Raw genomic sequence first — 25,578 nt, forward strand, 5'->3', positions numbered from 1 at the left:
TGGTTTGGGCTAGGCCCTGTAGTTCCAGTGAAGGGAAATCTTAACGCTATAGCGTACAATTATATTGTAGACGATTCTGTGCTTACAACTAGTATTGTATCATCAAGGGGGGAAATCCACAAGCCAGAGAAATTGCACAGACAAACATTTTATTGATGACTTCAGCATTACAAGAGCTTGTGTGTGTGTGTGCGGGGGGGGGTTCAGTATCAAATGATAAATAACAGTACGCAGGGTTGGACACAGTGCTCGACAAGTGCCTAAAGGCTTCTCTAGATCACAGGAACAGTCTAGAACTCTGTATTTGAGTTCTAGAACATTCTTAAAACACAGCCATTCTAGAATGCCTCTGTTCCGGAACATTCTAGATTAGAAGAACACAGTTCTAGAAGACCAGGCCGAGCATGCGCTCAGTGGGAGGTCCCTAGTCTTCTGCCTCTCCAGGACTTCTGATGTCGTCTATCTTCAGGATCATTTTGACTACCTGTGTGGCCAGAGAGATCTGCTGCTTCTTCCCATGAAGAGTCTCAATAACATGCTGCTGCTTCATGTCTGGGGGAGAGAAGAGGGTCAACATCAATAACACATTTATTTAGGAAAAGATCTAATGCGTAATATCAAGGGTGTCAAACTCATTCCATGGAGGGCCTAGTGACTGCTGGTTTTTCCCTGTCAATGAAGACAACCAGGTGAGGAGAGTTCCTCACTCATAAGTAACCTTAATTCATCAATAAAGTACAAGGGCTGAGCGAAAACCCCCAGACACATGGCCCTCTGTGGAATGAGTTTGACACGTGCTTTATATTAAGTGTTAGGTAACATTGGTATATTTACAATATTTTGTATATCCAATTAACTTTTATTAATCTATTTATTTTATTACATTTTCCACCTTGTCTGTCCTTACCGTTGGTGTTAAGGTGCAGACAGTCGATGCCCAGGGCTGGGTTGGACTCTGTGACCTGCCTGGCACGGACCTCAGTCATGGTCTGGATGGAGTTGAGCCCGCTGTTCTCTGCCAGGGCCATGGGGATCACCTCCAGGGCATCAGCAAACGAACGCATGGCATACTGCTCCAGAGATGGGCACTGCAGAAAGAGTAGAGATGAGCACATGGCTTTGTTTCAGATAACTCACCATCATTATCAACATCAGGCTATTACTGACCTTTTCAACAACAAATTGTTACAGCCTGGATTTAAAATGGATTAAATGAAGATGTGTCACTGGCCTAGACCCAAAACGCCATAATGTCAAAGTGGAATTATATTTTTCTAAATTTGTACAAATTAAATAGCTGAAATGTATTGAGTCAATAAGTAGTCAACCCCTTTGTTATGGCAAGCCTAAATAAGGTCAGGAGTACAAATGTGGTCAAGTCACATAAGTGTGCAATAATAGTGTTTAACATCATTTGAATGAGTCTCACCCCCGTACCCCACACATACAATTTTCTGTAAGGTCCCTCAGTCGAGCAGTGAATTTCAAACACATTCAACCACAAAGACCAGGCATTTTCCAATGCCTTGCAAAGGACATATTGGTAGATGGGTAAACATTAAAAAAAAACAGAAAACATAGAATAACCCATTGAGCATGGTGAGGTTACACCATCCAGAGTTTATCAATACAGCGTGCCCCAAACATACAACACGTCACCGAGTACCATTCTCCATATTTTCAAGCATAGTGGTGGCTGCGTCATGTTATGGGTATGCTTGTAATTGTTAAGGACTGGGGAGTTTTTCAGGATTAAAAAAAATTACTACCAAGAGCTAGTTTTTTTTTATCTATGGGAAGACCCGGAAATGGCTATCTAGCCATGATCAATAACATCTTCAGAGCTTGAATATTATTATAGATTTTTTTAATGGGCAAATGTTGCACAATCCAAGTGTGCAAATCTCTTAGACTTAACCAGAAAGACTCACAGCTGTAATCGCTGCCAAATGTGATTCTAACATGTATTGTCTCAGGGGTTTGAATACTTATCTAATTAAGATTTCACTTTTTTTTTTATATAAAAATGTTCTAAATGTGTAGATCACTGACACAAAAAAAGACAAACCCATTTTAGTCCCACTAACAACAAAATGTGGGAAAAGTTAAGGGCTGTGAATACTTTCTAAAAGGTACTGCAGATGTTTGACCTGATTCGGTGTGATAGTGGTGTATGTACATTGTACCTTGTCAGCGGCCTGGTTGACGGCGAGGGCACAGGCGATCTCAGAGGCTCCGCCCCCGTACACGATGCGGTTGTCCCTGACCAGGTTACGGATGACACACAGCGCGTCATGCAGCGCGCGCTTAGCCTCCTCAATGATCTGACAGGGAAATCAAAAAAATATAAAATGGGAGAGTTAGTGCTGGGCTGCAATTAAAGCATGCATACCGACAGCCCTCCAGGACCAGAACTGTCCATCCGAAAGAGATACCAATGATTGGGAATCTCTGAACTGTCTACATAAACTGATTATCAGTCCCTTCAGCATCGTCTCCAACAGTCAACATTAGCAGACTAGCAGTCCACCCACCATCTTGTTTCCTCCGCGGATGAAAATGGTGACTGCCCTGGAGTTCTTGCACTCCTCGATGACCAGCATGCGGTCCTTGGTCGTGCCGAAGCAGATCTCCTTGACTACGCCGGCTGAACCCAGCTTCTCAGCAGTCAGCTCAGAGAACCGTGGCACGATGCGGCCTCCTGTCGCTATGGCAATCAGCTGAGGCAGGGTGAAACAGAGGTTAGCAACACAGGAACACATGGGGGAAAATAAACCAACATTTTGCAGCTGAATGGCATGGCGTCTGTATGCAGTGTAGTGTGTGTATGCAGTGTGTGTGTATGCAGTGTGTGTGTGCAGTGTGTGTGTGTGTATGCAGTGTGTGTGTGTGTAGTGTGTGTGTGTCTCACCTCGATCTCAGGCCCTCCGACCCAGCGGATGGCAGGCAGCTCATTCTGCAGCAGCAGGTGGTTGGCCTCGTCATCGAAGCCCCACTGGCAGATGGCCAGGTTAGCGCCAGTATCCTTGATCTGAGAAAAGTCACAATATGACAATTCACTTATTCATGTTATTTCATCACATGACATATTCAGTCAACTCTAGCTTTAGTTTAGATCATATTTAATGAAATGAGGGTCCTTCATATACACATCTTCTAGTTGTGCTGACTGAATGACAGGAATCTACCTTTAGCAGCTGTGTTGTAGAGAAATAGTAAGTTGTGAAAGGTCGTGTGACTGACCTGTTTGATCATCTCCAGGAACTTGTCCTTCTCATACTTCTGCAGGGCCTTGTATTCCTCCACACAGGTCACGTCCAGCTTGTGCTTGGTCTTGGGCTTAGGGGGCTCAAACGGGCAGGTCAGGATGGCCATCTTTGTGTCTTTCAGGAGCTGAGGGGAAAAGGAGTAAAGGAGATTGTTGTAGAAGACAACTGGATGATTTACCTTGTTAAATAAAATTTAAAATGGGAGTGCTTTAGACTCAGATGGGCTAAAAGAAAACATTGAGGGCGGCAGGTAGCCGAGTGGTTAGAGCGTTGGACTAGTTGAAGATCGGTTGCAAGATCGAATCCCCAAGCTGACAAGGTAAAAATCTGTCGTTCTGCCCCTGAACAAGGCAGTTAACCCAGTCTGTTCCCTGGTAGGCCGTCATTGGAAATAAGAATTTGTTCTTATTAGTTAAATAAAGGTTAAAAAATAGATATATTAAATCTACAGAAATTGTCAGCTCTCTCACAAGCCCAATGTAAGATGAAGGTCCTAGATGAGAGGTGAGAGAGCAGTGGTGCTGTGTCCCCTGTCAATGTCAGACCACTCCACTGGGGACAGAGTGACTGGTGTAAGGGAGGGGAAGAGGAGTAACACACTGCATCCTAGTTTACATCTGAGGTGACAGCATTACATGACCCTTGTATCAACTGTGTGGCTGAGGCACCGCTGCCGTCTGTGTGTGGTTGTGTACCTTGGGCATCTGAGGGTGGCTGAACTCCTTGTCTATGATGACTCCCTTGATGAGCTGGGTGTCCTCCAGCTTGCCTCCCACCTTGCCCTCCATCTTGATCAGCTCAAAGTCCACGTCCTTACGGTTCATGTCCGCCACAGTCAGGACGGCGTTCACCGCGATCTCCGCCATCTGTCTGTGGCAGCGGTTGATCCTGGAAGAAGGAAGATGGAGAGAGAAATGTGTATGAGACCTAATGAAACCAACGGACAAGGTTCATAAATAATACATGTATGCCATCACATCTGGGCCAAATCAATTTGTGCAAAGAGCGCAAAACTCTACACCATCTTGCCATGCCAACAGCTAGCTGGACCATAACTGACATTTCTGAAAGTTGTCATGAAAAAGCACCAAAAAAAAGCACCAACTTCCAGTAAAACTCACACTTTGGAACCTAGTGTGGTCATGGCGGTCTGGATGAGTGGCTCTGTGTTGCTGGGGTCGTAAGGAAAAGTCTCGCTGATCTTGTCCAGCTGCGCGATGGCGATCTTGGCGGCCTGGTCGTAACCGTCAGAGATACGGATGGGGTGGATGCCCCTGTCCAGCAGCTGTTCTGCCTCCTCCAGGAGAGCACCAGCCAGCACTGGAGAGGAGGGGTGAGGAGTTTGTTTGGATGAGTGTACCAATATGATTCTGCATTGATTAACAATCTTATCATAGAAAGAATTGCAGGTAATGTGAATGGCTTTCAGAAATTGTCAGCTCTCTCACAAGCCCCATGTAAGATGAAGGTCCTAGATGAGAGGTGAGAGAGCAGTGGTGCTGTGTCCCCTGTCAATGTCAGACCACTCCACTGGGGACAGAGTGACTGGTGTAAGGGAGGGGAAGAGGAACATTCTGCAATATTAATCCAATGTCTGGATTGGCACAAAAAAAAGGAACCAGGAGTAGTCTACCATCCAATGTTGTTTTTTTTAAACTAGGCAAGTCAGTCAAGATCAAATTCTTATTTACAATGACAGCCTACTAACAGGATAGAGATGCAAGAGACCACAATTGTTTAATTAATAAGCTAATGAGTCAAAGATCAAATCAGGGAGACTCAAATATATAGGGGAGCATACCAACAACTCCGGTGGTCCCGTCGCCGATCTCGTCGTCCTGAGACTTGGAGAGCTCCACCATGAGCTTGGCGATCTGGTGGTCCACATCCATCATGCTGAGGATGGTGGCTCCGTCGTTGGTGACAGTCACCTCCCCATCCCTGTCAACCATCATCTTGTCCAGGCCTAATGAAAGAGGAAAAGTGAAGGGGGGGGGGGGGTTAAATGTACTTCAAGATGAATGTGTAGCTCAGGTAGCTGTTATTGTGTTAACCAGAGGGGTAGGGCACACAAAAATACTAGCAGTGGCTTTATCACAGCGCTGTGAATGAATAAGCTTCAGTGTGGCTGTTTGGCCTTACCGTTTGGTCCTAGTGACGTCCTCAGCGTCGAGGCAACCGCCTTTGCTGCCATGATGTGAGACTGCAAAACACAAAAGCAAATCTGGTGAATTTCTTCACTGCGGCTGAGGGAGGGATACTGCGGGGATGGTCGACTAGGTAGATGGCTATGTCCGTGAAAATGAATGTTTGACAACTGACGTTGGTCAAACCTTGTCATCTAGGTTAGACCGCTAACTTTGGCTAAGCTACTTAGCTAGCGAACTAGTTAACGTTAGCGGCATGACAGCATACGCACGTTCAATAAAACCAAACTATGAATTTCACTTTATTTATTATTCATCATAACTAAGTGAGAAAACACAACTTATGATGACATATTAGCTAGTTAAATGATTCCATTGTTCATTTGACAACCAGCCGCGACTCACAGGGGTCTTCAGAAAATAAGCACATGGGCAGACTTAGCATGCCGTAGCTAATCCGCTAACTAGCCAACTTGTACAACATAAATTAAACATACAATTTGACTGGCTCAGAATGTTAGCTATAAGTCCATAATAACTAACTTACTTGCTAGCTAACTAAACAAGTGGGTCTTAAGTTGCAAGTGTTCTGCAAATGTGCCTTGGTAAGATGCTGAAACATGAATGAAGTACCATGCTAGCTAACGGGATTTGTTAAATCCATTGTACCTTCAGTGCATCAAGGCCCGATAAGCGAGTCTTCTTGTCCTGATCTTTGATGATGATGAACGGCCGTCCATATTCATCGAACGCGAGCTGCCCCATAGCGGACATATTGGCTGAAAAACAGCGACACTTCAGAAGTGTCTACGGCTGAAATTCAGACTTTTATCGGTGAAAAAAGTGGAGTGTTGCTGGCACTTGGTCGCACGGGTCTGCCGGCGACTTCTGGAAGGATCTCAGGGCGGGGAGGGCGAGACAAAGTGGGGAGGGGGAGGTTGAGAAATCATAGGATGATTCCATTTTTTATTTTAAAACTATATAATGAACATAGATTTCAGTTGCCTTTTATACAATTAACGGTTTGAGAGAGATGTTGTGCATAAAATGTTTTAATTTACTTTATTTTCCTATTATCCCGTTGGCAAATGAGTTCCTCCAGTCTCGCGATTCTATCCCTCTTATCTCGCGGTGCAGTCTGGACGTCTTTGGTGTGAGGAAAATGTTGTATCAAAGCCTTTAAAACTCCATAACTGTATTCGTTTGATAATGTTTTTGGGTGACTACGTTTATTTCAGCAAACTATCAGACAGCTCATTTTGCAGTTTTACTGGTATTGTTAGGCTGCTCTTTCCCAGGCTTGAGTAAGTCGTCCAGAAAAAAAGTGAATTCAATATTTTGCTTGTGAGCTAGTTAGTGCCATTTTTGTCTGTCAGTTCCACCAAATAAACTATATCGGACTCCATCACTGAGTTGAGTAGTTGGTCAGTGAACAGAGCTGAAAGACTGGCACTCAGGAGTTTTAACAGCTATCTGCATGTCAGTCCTGTTGGATGATAAGCGAATCTCATGGAGTTTCAGAGAGCTGTTCTCCAAAAGCATCCTCATATCAGAGAAAAGCAGTTCGTGTTATGTTACCGTTAGATAAATAAATGGACACAAATCCACGTGCATTAGGACAGCGTGTTCCTTCCTGGTGCATGTCGTGCGTCACAAGTGACGTAACTTCTGGGTAGGTTTTGTACGGTGCTGAACGTGTTCAGAGGTTTATTATACAATGTTACAAAAGGAATTCCACGGGGATCTGCTACTAGTTCTTCAACTTTCCGAGTGTGTAGGTAAGATGCATGAAATGTATTCAGTCGTGGATGATCTAGTCTGAATTCAGTTTTACTTGGCTCTGTTTTGGAAGGATCCGTGTCAGTATGGATGATGGTTGTCAGTTTCTGCACAATGTTTTGTTGATGACAATAGGAACAATGTTGCCACAACAATTATAGATTTGCTTGCAATTACGTAAAGTTTCACTGACTTCTGTTGTTTCCACTTGTCCAGCAGAATGCCTTGTGAGTTAAAGCCTCGCTTCCTGGTTCTGTACGGGTCTCAGAAAGGCCAGGCCCAGTCTATAGCCGAGGGGATAGTTGACGAGGCCGAGGAGAGGGGACTGTTTGCTGATATCTGCTGCTTGAGCGAAGGACACAAGGTAAAGTTATCAAACAGAAAATAGTGTCAACCTGCCCTCCCATGACATGCATTCCAATGCGGGCGCCAACAATCAATCTGCTAAGGAAACATAACTAGGCCTATGTATGAGTATATTTGTGGTAGATGTTGTTACTGGCCTCTTCTATTCTCATGTGAATAACTGATCCTGTTTTGTGTATCCCACCCTCAGTTTAACTTGGAGAAGGAGAGTTCTCCTGTGGTGTTCGTTGTGTCTACCACAGGGGATGGGGACCCACCAGACACGGCCCTGAAGTTTGTCAAGAGAATCAATTTAAAGACCCTGGCCAGCGACCTCTATGCACACCTCTGCTATGCTTTTTTAGGTAAAGAAGAATTGTGTGTCAGACGAAATGCCTAGTGCTGAGATAAATTGCTACTATGGTTTTAAAATAAGATTTATTGTGTTGATGGTCAATATCTTGTTTTTTTTTCTTCTCTGCTCCAGCTCTGGGTGATACAAACTATGCAGATTTCTGCAAATGTGGCAAGACTATTGACAGCCGTCTACTGGATCTTGGTGCTAAACATTTCTACGCAACAGGACATGCAGACGACGGTGTAGGGTAAGGCCCAAGGCTTTTGAATTGGGAAAGTAATACATATTTATTACATGATGTATGAGAACCACTTTAAATCTTGGCACTCACCTAAGAAGCTTTAAAGTAGGGGTACAATGTCTTCATGAATCGGTAGGAATAAAAGTGGCATCAATAGACACACACTTTTAATGTACTTTCCCCACTTACCTCCTGTCACCTCGTTTGTGTTGTGTGGCACATTATCTTTCGGTTCCATCACACTGCTTATCTGTGAGTCTGAATAGTCTTTGCTTTCTGTCCAGGCTTCAGTTGGTAGTGGCCTCTTGGTAGTGTCATGTTAATAGTTTATCTCGTAATCCAAACTCTGTGTGTGTGTGTGTGTGTGTGTGTGTGTGTGTGTGTGTGTGTGTGTGTGTGTGTGTGTGTGTGTGTGTGTGTGTGTGTGTGTGTGTGTGTGTGTGTGTGTGTGTGTGTGTGTGTGTGTGTGTGTGTGTTTCCAGGCTTGAGTTGGTGTTGGACCCCTGGCTTGAAGGACTGTGGGAGGCGATCAGAGGAGCGTTATCCAAGATGGCCGCCCCTCAGCCTGAGAGAGATGGCCATGTTAGGGACCAGAGAGTATCATCGAATGAAACACCTGAATCGTCAGCAACAGACATCAAACTCCACCTCCTGAGTCTCAACGAATCAGAATCCCAGAGCACCAAATCCCTCAGAACAGCAGCGAGTGCTAGGACTGATTCTTTGGCTGTTTCAGCATCAGAGACCGGGAGCTCAGTTACTGCTCTCATACCGGTGTCAGTGACCGACAACACTGGGACTGCTCTTAAACTTCATAGTGTTGTCTCTGATCGCACGTCAGTGTTAGCGACACAGAGTGGACAGAATGGGGCTCCCCCTGCTGTTGTAGAGGCCTCTCTGACACACTCCTTGCCCCCGCTGTCTGAGTTGGCCCTCAACGTCCCAACTCTGCCTCCACCCTACCTGGATGTCACGCTTCAGGAAGCCACCATAGAAGAAGAGGTGGGTTGTCTCTCAACTCATATTTGTTTGAAATCTAACATCACTAGCCCCTCATATCCTGTCCCTTCCCAGACCAATGCTCCGGTCAGTAAGGAGACTCTTCACGAGGTTCCCATCTCCAGTGCAGTCCAGCTGACCAGAGACGACTCAGTTAAAACAGCCCTTCTGATCGAGATGGACATCTCAGTGAGTGGCCGTCCCACTCTTACAACATGGTTTTTCATACAGAGACCAATAGATAGGTCAATAGATAGGTCAATAGATCGAAATGGTGGTTAAAGTAGTTTCTTTACTCCATTCTCTCCTTTGTGTACCCAGTCCCACCCTATGGCCTACCAGCCTGGGGACACGCTTGATGTGCTCTGCCCTAACAGAGCCTCCGAGGTGGGGGAGCTGCTCCATAGACTGGGCCTAGAGGATCAGAAGAGCAACCGCATCCAGCTCTCACTGCGAAAAGAAACCAAGAAGAAAAGTATGCCGTTTTCTCAGCAGCAGTGTTTTTTTATAGTCTCTATATACTATATAGCTCTAGTGATGACATTAAACACATTTATTTGAACTATGTAACTACACACAGTATATGTAATCGATGTAAAATGTGACCCAGTGTTGTTTCCCTCCAGCTGCTCAGATCCCCTCCTACATCCCAGAGAACACCACTCTGCACCACCTGCTCACCTGGAGTCTGGAGATCAGGACTGTCCCTAAGAAGGTCCCTTCTCCTTTCTCTTCCTATACCTGAACTACCCAGTCCAGAACCTGAACCTGTCTGTAAAAGTTTACTGCACTGCAGTAAGATACACGCTCAAAGGTCCTAGAGTGTCTGTGGCAGACAGCTAAGGTTGCAGTGTTGGCAGGTACAGTATGGTGCAGGAATGTTGCCTGGGTGCCAAGTCTGTCTCTGCCTCATCCAACTTGCCGTTGTCTTGTTTGTCAAGGCGTCAATGTAACATTGTTGAATGCAGAAAAAGTCCCAGCAGTCCAGAATTAACTACAAATCTGAAGAAGAAAAAATGTTACATTTAAAAAAAATGTAACCTTTTATTTAACTATGCAAGTCAGTTAAGAACAAATTCTTCACTGAGACGCTGGGCCTTTGACCGCTGTGCCCCTCGGGAGCCCAAACTATACGATCTGGGACAAGAGGTTTTGTGCTATGTGGTGTGTAATGTTACTTAGTATTTTCTCAGGCGTTCCTCCGTTCCCTGGTGGAGTGTACAGGAGACAGTGGTGAGAAGAGAAGACTACAGGAGCTGTGTAGTAAACAGGGATCAGCCGACTACAACCTCTATGTCAGAGACCCCAACCTCTGCCTATTGGACCTGCTCAGGGCTTTCCCCACCTGCCAGCCCCCTCTCAGCCTCCTCATAGGTCAGAGCACACTCCCTCTCCTGTCAGTCATAATGTCTGAGCTAATCAGAGGGCATTGTTTTAGCTTTTACACGTCACAAAACATGTCTCTAGTTTCTAATGGTCACCAATACAGTGAGCGTCTCTAAGTGATGTACTGGTATTCCTCATCTAGCCTGCAGAGGGCAGTATAGCCTCAGTGAATGCCGGTTAATGTAATTTTACATAGAGCGTTTTCCCCGACTTCTTTTTTTATTTTATTTTTTCCTCTTTTTTGACCCAACTTGGATTTTTACAAACATTTTACTGAATCCTAAATTACCAAATCAATGTTCCTGCATGGCTTCAATCAAGTCTTGATCTAGGACCGCAAAAAGGAAATAGTTAAATTGCAAATTTTGTGACCCGTCAGTGGTTCCATCCTGTCTCACCATTTGGTCACCCCTGACACAGAGAACTATTGGCTGCAGACAGTTAGGCATTATAGTCTCTCATGGCATAATGCCTAGACTTGCGCTGAGGATGACTTATGTAGATTTGTTTGAAGCCAGTTGGAAAGGGCATTTCTATCAGATCAGTACATATTGTACATAAATGTAATCTAATACTCATAAAAAATATTTAGACTAGAACTGTGTTATCTGTCCCATTTGTTCTTGTAAGTTGTAATGTCCTCCCACAGAGGCTGTGTCACGACTTAATATCCTGTGTTGTGACAGCCATTTTGCTAACATATAAGCTGAAGACTTATATCTCCCTCACTAACTTTAAGCATCAGCTGTCAGAGCAGCTTACCGATCATTGCACCTGTACGCAACCCATCTGTAAATAGCCCACCCAACTACCTCATCCCCATATTGTTATTTATTTTTGCTCTTTTGCACCTGAGTATCTCTACTTGCACATCATCATCATCTGCACATCTATCCCTCCAGTGTTAATGCTAAATTGTAATTATTTCGCAACTATGGCTTATTTATTGCCTTACCTCCCTAATCTTACAACATTTGCACACACTGTATATAGACTTTTCTACTGTATTATTGACTGCACGTTTGTTTATTCCATGTGTAACTCTGTGTTGTTTTTGCTGCACTGCTTTGCTTTATCTTGGCCAGGTCACAGTTGTAAATGAGAACTTGTTCTCAACTGGCCTACCTGGTTAAATAAAGGTGAAATAAAAAACAGCAACACCTTTTCAGTAGTAGAACCGGCATTGCAGAAATTTGGCCATATGTAAATGGGGACATAAGTACCCTGGTGAAGAATGTGCTGGTGGAAGCGTTTTGGGTCCACTAGCTGTTGCTGGGGTCCTGTCATTGACTATCCTACTATATTTAACAGGGGCCTAGCTACAGCGCTGTGGAGGGCAGGCCACAGGTTAACGATCGCTACTGCTCTGTCTGTGTCTGTGTTAAAACACATTTACTGGCTTCGTGGTGCCCCATTAGGTTTGACTGAGTGAGTTTAAGGTGGAGTAATGCTTTGCGCTTAATTATTATCTTTACTGTGGCATTGACTCTATATTCCACAGCATCTGTAGCTAGAAAAGGTTGGGTAAAGAGGTGATTTGTAATTGTAATCCACTTTGGGGTTATTATTTTTTGTCTTTGTGTAGTGAACAAAAATGAGATGTCACTCATAGCGTGAAATACCCCCCCCCCGTGTGGTCATTGTCTGTGATAGAACGTTTACTGTCAGAACTCAGAGGCCTGGCCGGGCTGTAGACCATCAGGGAGGGAATGAGATGGTTAAAAGGCCATGTTAAACCTGTAGATGAGAATGGCAGGGGGAGATGGAATTACAGCAGTGCTTGGGGGTGCTGCTGGATACACCATGTATCAGTGATACATTCTGACCTGTTTACTGTTGAAGAGCTGAGTTAGTCCAGCTGTTCTGGTTCTCTCTCTCTCTCTCTCTCTCTCGCTCTCGCTCTCGCTCGCTCGCTGTTTGGGTTACCTTTTAAGGTTGAAGTGAAAAATGGGTTGAGGGTATTTTATCACATAAAAACGGAGATTGTCGGAGATCTTCTTCACCCGCCCTAACCATTACATTTGACATATTTAGCAGACTCTTATCCAGAGCGACTTACTTTTTCATACTGGTCTCAATGGGGGGTGAAACCACAACCCTGGTATTTCAAGCACCATGCTCTACCAACTGAGCCGCACTGTACCCAACTATTATAACTCTTCCTGTACCATATTCCTCAGAGGCCTCATTCCCAGACTCCAAATTACCCCAAAAGAGGGCACCTTCAAAGCTGACATTGAAATATGGTGGACATGAACTATCTCCATCCTACATGCACCACATCTACACTCTGGGGATATGAAAACGACATGAATACAGCAGTATGCCCTAAAATAAATGTGCGTGAGGCGTATCTGTGTGTGTAACAAGGAAATAGGACTAGGAGGTTGGGTGGGTGAATCTCAACTCTGAAGTAGGGCGCCCCTTCAGCTCCTTTATGCCAGTGATCTACATAGAAAGGTGATATGATGGATGGATGCCTCCTTACCGTAATATCCTCTCACCTGTTGCATTTTCCTTTTTATTTCAGAACATTTGCCCAAACTGCAACCAAGACCGTACTCCGCTGCAAGGTAAGTTGTTGTACTCGGGCGGCAGGTAGACTAGTGGTTAGAGCGTTGGGCTAGTAAGTGAAAGGGTGCTGGTTACACTACCCGAGCCTGCTAGTTGAAAAATGTGCCCTTGAGCAAGGCACTTAACTGTAATTTGTACTGGAACATGATTATGGCATACAGTCACTTATTTAGCCTCTACGTACTGGAACACGAGTAGGCTATGGTATACAGTGGTGGAAAAAGTACCCAGCTGTCATACTTGAGTATAAGTAAAGATACCTTAATAGAAAATGACTCAAGTAAAAGTACAATTCTACTTGAGTAAAAGTCTAAAAGTATTTGGTCTAAAATATAGTTAAGTATCAAAAGCAAATGTCATTGCTAAAATATACTTAAGTGTTAAAAGTATAAATCATTTCAAATTCCTTATTTTAAGCAAACCAGATGGCACCATTTTCAGATCAGAGGCAGTAGGGATGACCAGGGATGTTTGGTTGATAAGTGCGTCAATTGGACTATTTTCGTGTCCTGCTAAGCATTCAAAATGTAACTAGTACTTTTGGTTGTCAAGGAAAATGTATGGAGTAAAAAGTACAATATTTTCTCAAGGAATGTAGTAAAGTAGTCAAATATATAAATACCCCCAAAAACAACTTGAGTAGAACTTAAAAGTATTTTTACTTAAGTACTTTACACCACTGATGGTATACAGTCACTTATTTACCCTCTACGTACTGGAAGAAGATAGTACCTTCATATATTTTCTCCACTATTTCTCCTAATCTGTTAATCTATCACTTCCCCTGTCACTTCTTCTTCTTCTTCTTCTTCTTCTTCTTCTCTCTCTCTCGCTCTCTCTCCAGCTCCAGTTTAAGACATCCAGGTCGGCTGCACTTTGTTTTCAACGTCATAGAGTTCCCAGCATGCTCTGGGAGACCCGTGGGGAGGCGTGGCCTGTGTACTGGTTGGCTCTCTGACCTAGTTGATCCCATCCTGGTGCGCCCTGGGAAGGCTCAGTCCTCCAGCACCCCAGCCCTCCCTAAGGTGAGTAGAGGAGTCACCTGTGTCTAGACATGTGTGTGCATACAAACTTAATATGTAAAATGTTGGTCCCATGTTTCAAGAACTGAAATAAATGTTATTTCTCTCATTTTGTGCACCAATTAGTTTACATCCCTGTTAGTGAGTATTTCTCCTTTGACAAGATAATGCATCCACCTGACAGGTGTGGCATATCAAGAAGCTGATTAAACAGCATGATTATTACACAGGTGCACCTTGTGCTGGGGACATTAAAAGGCCCCTCTAAAATGTGCAGTTTTGTCACACAACACATTGCTACAGATGTCTCAAGTTTTGAAGGAGTGAGCAATTGGCATGCTCACTGCAGGAATGTCTACCAGAGCTGTTGACAGATAATTTAATGTTAATTTCTCTACCATAAACTGCCTCCAACATCGTTTTAGAGAATTTGGCAGTACATCCAAGCAGCCTCACATCCGCAGACCACGTGTAACCTCGCCAGCCCAGGACCTCCACATCCGGCTTCTTCACCTGAGGGATCGTCTGAGACCAGACAGCTGATGAAACTGTGGGTTTGCACAACCGAAAGATTTCTGCACAAATTGTCAGAAACCGTCTCGGGGAAGCTCATCTGCATGCTCGTCGTCCTCACCAGGGATTTTACCTGACTGCAGTTCAGCGTCGTAATCGACTTCAGCGGGAAAATGCTCACCTTCAATGGCCACTGCTCTTTATGGATGAATTCCGGTTTCAACTTTACCGGGCAGATGGCGTTGTGTGGGTGAGCAGTTTGCTGATGTCAACATTGTGAACAGAGTGACCCATGGTGGTGGTGGTGAGGTTATGGTATGGGCAGGCATAAGCTACGGACAACAAACACAGTTGCAGTTTATTGATGGCAATTTGAATGCACAGAGATACTGTGATGAGATCCTGAGGCCCATTGTCGTGCCATTAATTCACCGCCATTACCTCATGTTTCAGCATGATAATGCACTGCACCATGTCGCAAGGATCCTGGAAGCTGAAAATGTCCCAGTTCTGCCATGGCCTGCATACTCACCAGACATGTCACCCGTTGGGCATGTTTGGGATGCTCTGGTTCTATGTGTCCGACAGTGTGTTCCTATATCCAGCAATTTCGCACAGCCATTGAAGAGGAGTAGGACAACATTCCACAGGCCACAATCAACAGCCTGATCAACTCTATGTGAAGGAGATGTGTCGCGCTGCATGAGGCAAATGGTGGTCACATCAGATACTGACTGGTTTTCTGATCCACGTCCCTACTTTTTCTTTTTTTAAGATATCTGTGACCAACAGATGCATATCTGTATTCCCAGTCCTGTGAAATCCATAGAATAAGGCCTAATGAATTTATTTAAATTGACTGATTTCCATATGAACTGTAGTTCAGTAAAATCTTTGAAATTATACGAGTGTAAAGGTGTGACGCACCCATAAACACTTTTTGACCTTTGACCTCAGGTCAATGTGAGTGTGCGTCAGAACTGCTCCTTCCGCCTGCCCTCTGACCTCTCCAAACCCTTCATCATGATTGGACCAGGCACCGGGGTTGCGCCCTTCATTGGATTCCTACAACAAAGGTACATCCCACAAATATTGAGGATTCATACTAAGCAGGCTACTGTTGTGTTTTAAGTGATGCTTGTTTATCTGGTCAGTGAGTAGAAGTGTTTGAGTTGTGAAGGCCAACTCTGTATGAGGGTTTTCTCTATGGCTCAAGAACAACGACATGAATCACTAGGGTGCTATAACAACCATGATGCAACAGGAGTGGGTTAAATGTTTACTGTTCAACTACACCATCGATGTAATATTAACAGCTTAAGTGATGTCATGTGTAAGTAACGCAAAAACGTATGTGTCCAATAAGTCTGTGGTGGTAATTAGAGGTCGACCGATAATGTGTTTTCAACACCGATACCGATTTATTGGAGGACCAAAAAAAGCATTATATATATATATATATATATATATATATATATATATATATATATATATATATATATATATTTGTAATGATGACAAGTACAACAATACTGAATGAATAATGAAATATAATACATAAATACTATTTAGTCTCAAATAAATAATGAAACATGTTCAATTTGGTTTAAATAATGCAGAAACAGTGTTGTAAAAGTGCAATATGTGCCATGTAAAAAAGCAAATGTTTAAGTTCCTTGCTCAAAACATGAGAACGTATGAAAGCTGGTGGTTCAATATTCCCAGTTCTTTAATATTCCCAGTTAAGAAGTTGTAGGTTGTAGTTATTATAGGAATTATGACCCTTCGACTGTTTCTCTCTACACCATTTTGTATTTCATACAGTTGAAGTTGGAAGTTTACATACACTTAGGTTGGAGTCATTAAAACTTGTTTTTCAACCACTCCACAAATTGCTTGTTAACAAACTATAGCAAGTCGGTTGTGCGTGATTTGTAAGTAATTTTTCCAACAATTGTTTACAAACAGATTATTTCACTTATAATTCACTGTATCACAATTCCAGTGGGTCAAAAGTTTACATACACTAAGTTGACTGTGCCTTTAAACAGGTTGGAAAATTCCAGAAAATTATGTCATGGCTTTAGAAGCTTCTGATAGGCTAATTGACATAATTTGAGTCAATTGGAGGTGTACCTGTGGATGTATTTCAAGGCCTACCTTCAAACTCAGTGCCTCTTTGCTTGACATCATGGGAAAATCAAAAGAAATCAGCCAAGACCTCAGGAAAAAAAAATGTGTCCTCCACGAGTCTGGTTCATCCTTAGGAGCAATGTCCTCTGTTCTGATGAAACAAAAATAGAACTGTTTGGTCATAATGACCATCGTTATGTTTGGAGGAAAAGGGGGATGCTTGCAAGCCGAAGAACACCATCCCAACGTTGAAGCACGGGGGTGGCAGCATCATGTTGTGGGGGTGCTTTGCTGCAAGAGGGACTGGTGCACTTCGCAAAATAGATGGCATCATGAAGAAGGAAAATAATTTGGATATATTGAAACAACATCTCAAGACATCAGTCAGGAAGTTAAATCTTGGTCACAAATGGGTCTTCCAAATGGACAATGACCCCCAAGCATACTTCCAAAGTTGTGGCAAAATGGCTTAAGGACAACAAAGTCAAGGTATTGGAGTGGCCATCACAAAGCCCTGACCTCAATCCTATAGAAACTTGTGGGCAGAACTGAAAAAGTGTGTGTGAGCAAGGAGGCCTACAAACCTGACTCGGTTACACCTGCTCTGTCAGGAGGAATGGGCCAAAATTCACCCAACTTATTGTGGGAAGCTTTTGGAAGGCTACTTGAAACGTTTGACCCAAGTTAAACAATTTAAAGGCAATGCTACCAAATACTAATTGAGTGTATGTAAACTTCTGACCCACTGGGAATATGCTGAAGTAACTCATTCTCTCTACTGTTATTCTGACATTTCACTATCTTAAAATAAAGTGTTGATCCTAAAACAGGAAATGTTTACTAGGATTAAATGTCAGGAATTGTGAAACTGAGTTTAAATGTATTTGGCTAAGGTGTATGTAAACTTCCGACTTCAACTGTATGCCTTTGACTTATGGATGTTCTTATAGGCACTTTAGTATTGCCAGCCTAATCTCGGGAGTTGATAGGCTTGAAGTCATTAACAGCGCTGTGCCTCAAGCATTGCTAAGAGCTGCTCGCAAACGCAGTAAAGTGCTGTTTGAATGAATGCTTACGAGCCTGCTGCTGTCTACCACTGCTCAGTCAGACTGCTCTATCAAATAATAGACTTAATTATAATAAACACACAGAAATCGAGCCAATGGTAATTTAATATGGTCAAATCCGGAAACTTTGTTTTCAAAATTAAACGTTTATTCTTTCAGTGAAATACGGAACCATTCCGTATTTTGTTGAACGGGTGGCATCCATAAGTCTAAATATTGCTGTAACATTGCACAACCTTCAATGTTATGTCATAATTATGTAAAATTCGGGCAAATTAATTACGGTCTTTGTTAGGGAGAAACACAGTTTGCAACGAGCCAGGCGGCCCACACTGTTGCATATACCCTGACTCTGCTTACACTGAACGCAAGAGAAGTGACACAATTTCCCTAGTTAATATTGCCTGCTAACATGCATTTATTTTAACTAAATATGCAGGTTTAAAAATATATACTTCTGCGTATTGATTTTAAGAAAGGTGTTGATGTTTATGGTTAGGTACAATTGTGCAATGAATGTGCTTTTTTTTTTGCGAATGCGCTTTTGTTAAATCATCAGCCGTTTGGCGAAGTTGAATTAGGCTGTGATTCGATGATAAATTAACAGGCACCGCATTGATTATATGCAACGCAGGACAAGCTAGTTAAACTAGTAATTTCATCAACCATGTATAGTTAACTAGTGATTATGTGAGGGTTGATTGTTTTTTTATAAGATAAGTTTAATGGTAGCTAGCAACTTACCTTTGCTAATTGCAGCCACAAGGTTCTTTTGACGCTGCACTCGCGTAACAGGTGGTCAGCCTGCCGCGCAGTTTCCTCATGGATTGCAATATAATCGGCGTCCAAAAAGGCCGATTACAGATTGTTATGAAAACTTGAAATCGGCCCTAATTAATCGGCCATGCCGATTTAATTGGTCGACTTCTAGTGGTAATGTGACAAACAGAGCTGTGATCACGTCTGGGATTAACACTAGTTCTTCAGTGAAACTACGTGTATGAGGAAATGACCTCTAAACGCCAATCCAAGGTCCGTTGTGTGTTCTACCTCTAATGAGTAATCTGTAGTTACCACATCCATGTTTTGGCTTATAAATTGATATGTACCCATTTGATTCTTTAAATTGTTTAAAGTTTTATAAATAGCTTAGTTCAACTGTCGTACCCCATCAGAACCCAAAATATAAACTTGTTTTACTCCAATGTTTGTAAACGATGCAAATATAAACAAATACTTAATAGCCTCATAGCATGGTTAAAACTATAATGTTGATGTCGTGGATGGTCAGTCCTTGCAACCATAGCTCTATGAATTTGAGAGTGGTTACCTTTCTCTTGCCCCATCCCTCAGCTTTTTACAGAAACTATTTATTGTTTCAACTGCTGATTGCCCCTTTTAATGTTAGTATTTGGAGAGAGTAAGCTGATCCTAGATCTGAGCCTAAGGGCAACTTCCCACCTGAGGTATTAAGTCAAGCCATTCCAGAGACGTTGGCTGTCTGTCTGGTGTTTATGACTTAGGGCAGACGGAGACGTATTGATTTCAATGTGAAGAGGTATGTGTCAATGTAAATCACAGCTGGTCATTACTGGGAGGTGCACCGCTGCTCAGACACGGTCACACCACCCGCCGACTACGTGGTCGATGAATGGCTCACGTTGCTAGTTCAGCTACACCGACCTGTCAGCGTCGCCATGGAGCGTGTTCTCCCCTGCGCAGTCTGACATCACCACACAGTTGTGCCCTCCTTTTCAGGGCATTAGTTGACATAGTTTTCAAGCTTTTACATTTTCTTGTTACCTATCAACTAAAGAAATCCATGTTTCCTGGTACAACTCAAGCTTAGCCTCGACCCAGAAGAAACTATTAGTGCTCTCTAGTGTTTTCTTTTAGTTGAGTGAAAATCAGTGCAGTCAGGCTTGTCAGATCTTGTATGGAATCACATGTATCCATCACAATTTACATGAGGTGTCCTCTTGCACGTGGAAAGTTAATCAGATTAGCGATGACATATCTGTCAAGTTCCTTTCAAACCTGATTTTGATATAACTGGGACATTCCACTTTACAGCATTCAGAAATGTTTTCATGTCTACGATAACAGCAATCAGTAACATACAGGTATATAGCAGCCTTGAGTAAGCCCCTGGTGATTGGCTGTAGAAAGGCAGGTTCTCGTTTTCTAAGTGCTTTTCAACATAGACAGTCATTTTCTCTGCATAAAGCTTTTCACCGTAGGAAGAAGTTGGGTGAAACAACCCTTGTCTCTGTCAGATTGTAAAACCTGTCACGATGAAAGCTTTGTACAGTGCCCGATTTAAGATTCCAAACGAGGAGTCTACCCCTGATGTCGTGCTTTGATAAGAGATAACAACGTTCAATTTGACAACAGGACGCTGTATCACCAACAGCCATTTTGAAAGCAGGTCGCCAACAAAGCCTGAATGGCCTCCTTTTTAGCAACAAAGCAGCATGGGGACGTTTAACTTCTTCTCCCTCTCCCCTCACTCTTTCCTCCTCTCTCCCTCTGTCGCTCCCTCTCCCCTCACTCTTTCCTCCTCTCTCCCTCTGTCGCTCCCTCTCCCCTCACTCTTTCCTCCTCTCTCCCTCTGTCGCTCCCTCTCCCCTCACTCTTTCCTCCTCTCTCCCTCTGTCGTTCCCTCTCCCCTCACTCTTTCCTCCTCTCTCCCTCTGTCGCTCCCTCTCCCCTCACTCTTTCCTCCTCTCTCCCTCTGTCGCTCCCACTCTTTCCTCCCCCTCACTCTTTCCTCCTCTCTCCCTCTGTCGCTCCCTTCCCTCCTCTTTCCTCCTCTCTCCCTCTGTCGCTCCCTCTCCCCTCACTCTTTCCTCCTCTCTCCCTCTGTCGCTCCCTCTTTCCTCCTCTCTCCCTCTGTCGCTCCCTCTTTCCTCCTCTCTCCCTCTGTCGCTCCCTCTTTCCTCCTCTCTCCCTCTCCCCTCACTCTTTCCTCCTCTCTCCCTCTGTCGCTCCCTCTCCCCTCCCCCAACTGGCATCCTGTCTTCCTTTGTCAATCGATGGATGTTTTGAAAATTACTTTGTTCCACTTTGTAACTGCAGAAGCGAGGGAGCTATGGAGAGAGGGAACAAAGGAGAGAGGGAATGAGAGGGAGCGGTTGAAATATCATAACTCGGTGGGATCTGGCGACCTCTGGTGACCTCTGGCTGTTTGCCATTGATTAGTCGTCTGAGCTTAAGGATGAGTAATTCATTGAGGCTGTTCACCGGATGAACGGTAGTTGTATTTGATTATTGTAAACGACTCTCTAGTTTCTCCACATTCAGCTGAATGCATTCAGAATCGGGCATGCTAATGTCATTGTAATTCGGCATCCAGGTACAGTGATCATAGTTCATTGGCACTTCCTGGAATTATCACGTACAGCCACATATTATCACAGTCTCATAACACTGCTCACACAGAGCATCAAAACCCATTCAGCATGAACAAGGTCAGAGGAAATAAAAGAATTTCTGTGTTTACCAAGACCTCATTCCTGCTGAATCACAGTTTCTTCACCTCCTTGTTCATCAGAGAAGCATTGAGAGGCAACTGCCTCCTTTGGACCCAGAATGGAGTGTCTGGCTCTGATGCTGTGGCACTGTTTCCCTCCGGTCCTGTCGTCTGGGCAGAGATGTGATTTGTATTCAGAGGGAGGGGTAGTGTGGTCTGGGCAGAGATGTGATTTGTATTCAGAGGGAGGGGTAGTGTGGTCTGGGCAGAGATGTGATTTGTATTCAGAGGGAGGGGTAGTGTGGTCTGGGCAGAGATGTGATTTGTATTCAGAGGGAGGGGTAGTGTAATCTGGGCAGAGATGTGATTTGTATTCAGAGGGAGGGGTAGTGTGGTCTGGGCAGAGATGTGATTTGTATTCAGAGGGAGGGGTAGTGTGGTCTGGGCAGAGATGTGATTTGTATTCAGAGGGAGGGGTAGTGTGGTCTGGGCAGAGATGTGATTTGTATTCAGAGGGAGGGGTAGTGTGATCTGGGCAGAGATGTGATTTGTATTCAGAGGGAGGGGTAGTGTGGTCTGTGTGGCGCAGTAGAAATAGAAGCCAGGCTATTGATATTGATCCTTGTGGGTTGAGGAGGGGAGGGGAGTGTTGAAGAGAGTTGAGGGGGGAGTGTTGAGGGGGGGGAGTGTTGAGGGGGGAGTGTTGAGGGGGGGAGTGTTGAAGAGAGTTGAGGGGGGGAGTGTTGAAGAGAGTGGAGGGGGGGAGTGTTGAAGAGAGTTGGGAGGGGGGAGTGTTGAAGAGAGTTGGGAGGGGGGGAGTGTTGAAGAGAGTTGGGGGGGGGGGTGTTGAAGAGAGTTGGGGGGGAGTGTTGAAGAGAGTGGAGGGGGGGGAGTGTTGAGGAGGGAGGGAGAGTTGAGGAGGGGATGGTTGAGAAGGAGAGAGGATGGGAGGGTTGAGGAGGGGAGTGGAAGGTTGAAGAGATTTGAGGAGGGGAGTGTTGAAGAGAGGAGGGGAGGGTTGAGGAGGGGAGTGTAAAGAGGGTTGAGGAAGAGGGGAGGATTGAAGAGTGGAGGGTTGAGTTGAGACTGGAATGTTTAGGGTATTCATCAATGAGACTGGAATGTTTAGGGTATTCATCAATGAGACTGGAATGTTCAGGGTATTCATCAATGAGACTGGAATGTTTAGGGTATTCATCAATGAGACTGGAATGTTCAGGGTATTCATCAATGAGACTGGAATGTTTAGGGTATTCATCAATGAGACTGGAATGTTTAGGGTATTCATCAATGAGACTGGAATGTTTAGGGTATTCATCAATGAGACTGGAATGTTTAGGGTATTCATCAATGAGACTGGAATGTTTAGGGTATTCATCAATGAGACTGGAATGTTTAGGGTATTCATCAATGAGACTGGAATGTTTAGGGTATTCATCAATGAGACTGGAATGTTCAGGGTATTCATCAATGAGACTGGAATGTTCAGGGTATTCATCAATGAGACTGGAATGTTTAGGGTATTCATCAATGAGACTGGAATGTTCAGGGTATTCATCAATGAGACTGGAATGTTCAGGGTATTCATCAATGAGACTGGAATGTTCAGGGTATTCAGAAACCTTATCTAGTCAAGGTCTCTAGGTGGCGGCGAGTGTGTAGGTGGCGGCGGCGGGGCTGTAGGTGGCGGCGGCGGGGCTGTAGGTGGTGGCGGCGGGGCTGTAGGCGGCGGGGGCTGTAGGTGGTGGCGGCGGGGCTGTAGGCGGCGGGGCTGTAGGCGGCGGGGGCTGTAGGTGGTGGCGGGGGCTGTAGGTGGTGGCGGCGGGGCTGTAGGCGGCGGGGCTGTAGGCGGCGGGGGCTGTAGGTGGTGGCGGCGGGACTGTAGGCAGCGGGGCTGTAGGTGGTGGCGGCGGGACTGTAGGCGGCGGGGGCTGTAGGTGGTGGCGGCGGGGCTGTAGGCGGCGGGGGCTGTAGGTGGTGGCGGCGGGGCTGTAGGTGGCGGCGGCGGGGCTGTAGGCGGCGGGGGCTGTAGGTGGCGACGGCGGGACTGTAGGCGGCGGGGGCTGTAGGTGGTGGCGGCGGGGCTGTAGGCGGCGGGGCTGTAGGCGGCGGGGGCTGTAGGTGGTGGCGGCGGGACTGTAGGGTGGCGGGGGGCTGTAGGAGGTGGTGGCGGCGGGGCTGTAGGTGGTGGCGGCGGGGCTGTAGGTGGCGGCGGCGGGGCTGTAGGCGGCGGGGGCTGTAGGTGGTGGCGGCGGGGCTGTAGGCGGCGGGGCTGTAGGCGGCGGGGGCTGTAGGCGGTGGCGGCGGGGGCTGTAGGCGGCGGGGGCTGTAGGCGGCGGGGGCTGTAGGCGGCGGGGTGTGTAGATGGCAGCGCACTGGCTCAGCGTTTTGGGTCTTTGTGCCACCTCTGTGCAAAAGATTCTGGGAGCCCTGACAGACTCGTTGGCCACAGGAGGACTCACTTTTATAAAAGTGGGGCTGACGTGCAGAGGGAGATGTGTTCAGTCCTTGTTTTAATTGTAATCTACGGTGTAGTGTGATCCATCTCTTTAGTAGCATGTTAACTTCCTATCCTCTCTGGACTGCATCATCCCCATCATAATTGTGGCTCTGTACTGTATAGATGTTGTAGCGAGATACAACCGTATCACTGCTCCCTTTAACATCTGTTGTGACAAGGACTCTGTCCATTCTGTGTTTTTATTGATTGGGCTTTGAGGTCTCCTCCAGTGTATATATATGTTTTATTTTCTCCTCTGTTTTTCTCTTTCAGGGAGAAGGAGCGGGAGGAAAACCCAGAGGCAGAGTTCAGTGAGACCTGGCTGTTCTTCGGTTGTCGCCATAGAGACCGAGACTTCCTCTTTAGGTGAGTGTCATTTTGACCAAAACGTTGGGTATTTCCAAAATGGCACCCCATTGCCTATGTTGTGCTGTACTCCTGACCTGGGCCTGCATTGTGTTTCTGCTCGTAGTCCACTGTATAGGGAGTATGATGCCATTTGGGAAGCACCCATGTCGACTCCAATGCTTCCCACAGTTGTGTCAAGTTGGCTGGATGTCCTTTTTTTATTTATTTAACCTTTATTTAACTAGGTAAGTCAGTTAAGAACAAATTCTTATTTACAATGACGGCCTGCCCCAGCCAAACCCGGACGACGCTGGGCCAATTGTGCGCCGCCCGATGGGACACCCAATCACGGCCGGTTTTGATACAGCCTGTAATCGAACCAGGGTCTGTAGTGACGCCTCTAGCACTGAGATGCAGTGCCTTAAACCACTGCGCCACTCTGTAGCCCAAGTTCACCTGGTCAGTCTGTCATGGAAAGAGCAGGTGTTCTTAATGTTTTGTCCGCTCAGTGTAGATATGCCATACAGTAGATGCAGAAATTCCAGTTCAGAAGACTTGAAAACATTTGTATTTCAAATCAAACTTAACTTACTTAACTGAGAGAATGCAGAACATCCAAACTCTCTCCTTAAATGAGCTGTAGCACTACAAGGCCAGTACACAAATCAAAGCAGTGCATCCTTAATACATGAATTTGTCCCAGAAATCATGAAAGAACAGATCAAAGAAATATCTGCCTGTATTTGTTTATTTTCTTCCATCTCTTTGTTAAATACATCCTCACAGCCAGGTATCCTGGCCTGATGGTTGTTTGTTCAGTGTAGATCTCTCTTATCTGCGGGAATTCAACCTAACCCGACTTCGGCCGGTCAGTGGGGGTCTGAAACATGAACTGATAGAAAAATGATGTATTCCCTTTGATGCTAAGTATATCCTGTGATCCTAGGCTAAACCCTGATATCCTGGATGTGACTTTAACATTAGTACACAATGTTCTCCTATAAAAGCCCTAATCGACCCCAACACTTAACATACGTGTTAGAGGGTGACACCAATCTGACCTCCAGTCAGTTACTCAGACCCCCTAATGTTTGCACCCGTTTTCTCCCTTACCCTCCTTCTTATAGTTCCCTCCCTTTTTTTTCTCTCTTATCCCCCTCTTTTTATGGATTGTGATTTCAGTGCAGAGGGAAAGGGGTTTGCTGAGCTCTTGTTAAAGACCAGAGTGGCACCACCAGACCAGGGCTGTTTTCTCTGTCAATACACACAGGGTTTGACTGAGAGCTGAGGCCAGACGGAAGAGCTCAGCTCAGTGGGGTCTGGGTGGACCCCTGGTACCAGGATGTTAACCTTTCAAACAGAAATCAAAGTCTCATTGTATTGGCTGACATTCAACAGAGAAAAGAGGGAAGAACAGAAAAGAGA

The 25,578-nt window shown here is 44.9% G+C and overlaps 2 protein-coding genes and 2 non-coding genes across 7 annotated transcripts in view; 1 reads left to right on the forward strand and 3 right to left on the reverse strand.

Moving 5' to 3' along the window:
• Positions 1-128: 128 nt before the first annotated feature.
• On the reverse strand, positions 129-6,350 carry LOC106590610 (T-complex protein 1 subunit epsilon). Its single transcript, XM_014181736.2, has 11 exons — positions 6,086-6,350; positions 5,412-5,472; positions 5,071-5,235; positions 4,391-4,589; positions 3,965-4,157; positions 3,244-3,393; positions 2,912-3,031; positions 2,535-2,720; positions 2,187-2,324; positions 908-1,088; positions 129-552 (listed from the first exon to the last, which is right to left on the reverse strand). Exons 1-11 carry the CDS (start codon positions 6,188-6,190, stop codon positions 425-427), a joined length of 1,626 nt encoding a protein of 541 aa, XP_014037211.1. The 5' UTR covers positions 6,191-6,350; the 3' UTR covers positions 129-424.
• Positions 3,723-3,856, reverse strand: LOC123731567 (small nucleolar RNA SNORA49). The gene has a single exon (XR_006762777.1). It is a non-coding gene; the product is annotated as a small nucleolar RNA SNORA49 (small nucleolar RNA).
• On the reverse strand, positions 4,701-4,834 carry LOC123731566 (small nucleolar RNA SNORA49). The gene has a single exon (XR_006762776.1). It is a non-coding gene; the product is annotated as a small nucleolar RNA SNORA49 (small nucleolar RNA).
• Positions 6,351-6,448: 98 nt separating the features above from the next.
• The window catches only part of LOC106590608 (methionine synthase reductase), a 29,400-nt gene continuing 10,270 nt past the window's right edge, over positions 6,449-25,578 (forward strand). Inside the window, exons 1-13 of one of the 4 annotated variants that reach the window (XM_014181735.2) lie at positions 6,449-7,190; positions 7,412-7,559; positions 7,752-7,905; positions 8,028-8,145; positions 8,622-9,141; positions 9,214-9,327; positions 9,460-9,613; positions 9,765-9,853; positions 10,332-10,512; positions 13,055-13,097; positions 13,943-14,123; positions 15,591-15,709; positions 24,079-24,171. In XM_014181735.2, the coding sequence (XP_014037210.2) occupies positions 7,416-7,559; positions 7,752-7,905; positions 8,028-8,145; positions 8,622-9,141; positions 9,214-9,327; positions 9,460-9,613; positions 9,765-9,853; positions 10,332-10,512; positions 13,055-13,097; positions 13,943-14,123; positions 15,591-15,709; positions 24,079-24,171 (1,910 nt within the window). In that variant the 5' untranslated portion in view covers positions 6,449-7,190; positions 7,412-7,415. Of the gene's footprint in view, positions 7,195-7,411; positions 7,560-7,751; positions 7,906-8,027; positions 8,146-8,621; positions 9,142-9,213; positions 9,328-9,459; positions 9,614-9,764; positions 9,854-10,331; positions 10,513-13,054; positions 13,098-13,942; positions 14,124-15,590; positions 15,710-24,078; positions 24,172-25,578 lie in introns of all 4 variants that reach the window. The other 3 variants (XM_014181734.2, XM_014181732.2, XM_014181733.2) reach the window with 3 other exon arrangements.

This window comes from Salmo salar, chromosome ssa29 (assembly GCF_905237065.1).
Source record: "Salmo salar chromosome ssa29, Ssal_v3.1, whole genome shotgun sequence".
In the NCBI taxonomy this organism is placed as follows: domain Eukaryota; kingdom Metazoa; phylum Chordata; class Actinopteri; order Salmoniformes; family Salmonidae; genus Salmo; species Salmo salar.

Bases quoted from the DNA above. Each gene is read 5' to 3' on its own strand.
- LOC106590610 (XM_014181736.2), bottom strand. From the start codon at position 6,190: ATGTCCGCTATGGGGCAGCTCGCGTTCGATGAATATGGACGGCCGTTC. The intron at 2,721-2,911 runs GTGAGACACACA...ACCCTGCCTCAG, and splicing joins TCGGAGGGCCTGAGATCGAG to CTGATTGCCATAGCGACAGG. The intron at 553-907 runs GTAAGGACAGAC...TCTCTCCCCCAG, and splicing joins TCTGCACCTTAACACCAACG to ACATGAAGCAGCAGCATGTT.